Source organism: Tetrahymena thermophila, assembly GCF_000189635.1.
Source record: "Tetrahymena thermophila SB210 genomic scaffold scf_8254908, whole genome shotgun sequence".
NCBI lineage: Eukaryota > Ciliophora > Oligohymenophorea > Hymenostomatida > Tetrahymenidae > Tetrahymena > Tetrahymena thermophila.
In genome coordinates, this window is record NW_002476633.1 from 224 (window position 1) to 1,016 (window position 793).

General features: G+C 20.6%; 1 protein-coding gene across 1 annotated transcript; it reads right to left on the minus strand. All coding sequences in view use genetic code 6, as the record gives it.

Annotated features, from left to right (window-relative positions):
* Positions 1–220: 220 nt before the first annotated feature.
* Positions 221–511, minus strand: TTHERM_002653426 (hypothetical protein; the record flags this gene model as incomplete). Its single annotated transcript, XM_012795224.1, has 1 exon — positions 221–511. A coding segment is annotated over one exon (291 nt), but the record flags the coding sequence as incomplete, so codon positions are not given.
* Between the last annotated feature and the right edge of the window lie 282 nt (positions 512–793).

Genomic DNA, 793 nt, shown 5'->3' on the forward strand with positions numbered 1-793 from the left:
TATTTTTTCTTCATTTTTTCCTTCTCATTAACTATTTTATGATAAATTTTTTCTTCAATATTTAAGAAATTGGAATAAAATTGGTGCAATTGGTGCATCAGGCTTAGGTTCTGGTTTAGCAAATTGCATTAATCTCTCAAATTTGACACTTTACCTTTCGTAAAAACAGTTTATTTGTTTTGGATTGTGATATTTTGAATTATAAAAACTAATTAAAAACAATAAAGCTCTTTTTTCTTTTTCTTTTTATTGTGCTTGCTTTTTTTTTTTCTTTCTTTGTTAATATATTTAGCTTATCCTTATATTTTCAAATTTTTTACTTTTATTATTTATTAATTAATTAATCTTATTATTTCATATTTTTTCTTCATTTTTTCCTTGTCATTAACTATTTTATGATAAATTTTTTCTTTAATATTTAAAAAGTAAGAATTAAATTGGTGACGAAGGTGCATCAGGCTTAGGTTCTGGTTTAGCAAATTGCATTAATCTCTCAAATTTGACACTTGGCCTTGAGTAAAAACAGTTTATTTATTTTGGATTGTGATATTTTGAATTATAAAAACTAATTAAAAACAATAAAGCTCTTTTTTCATTTTCTTTTTATTGTGCTTGATTTTTTTGTTCTTTCTTTGTTAATATATTTAGCTTATCCTTTTATTTTCTAATTTTTTACTTTTATTATTAATTAATTAATCTTATTATTTCATCTTTTTTCTTCATTTTTTCCTTCTAATTAACTATTTTATGATATATTTTTTCTTCAAATATTAAAAAGTTGGAAAATTATATT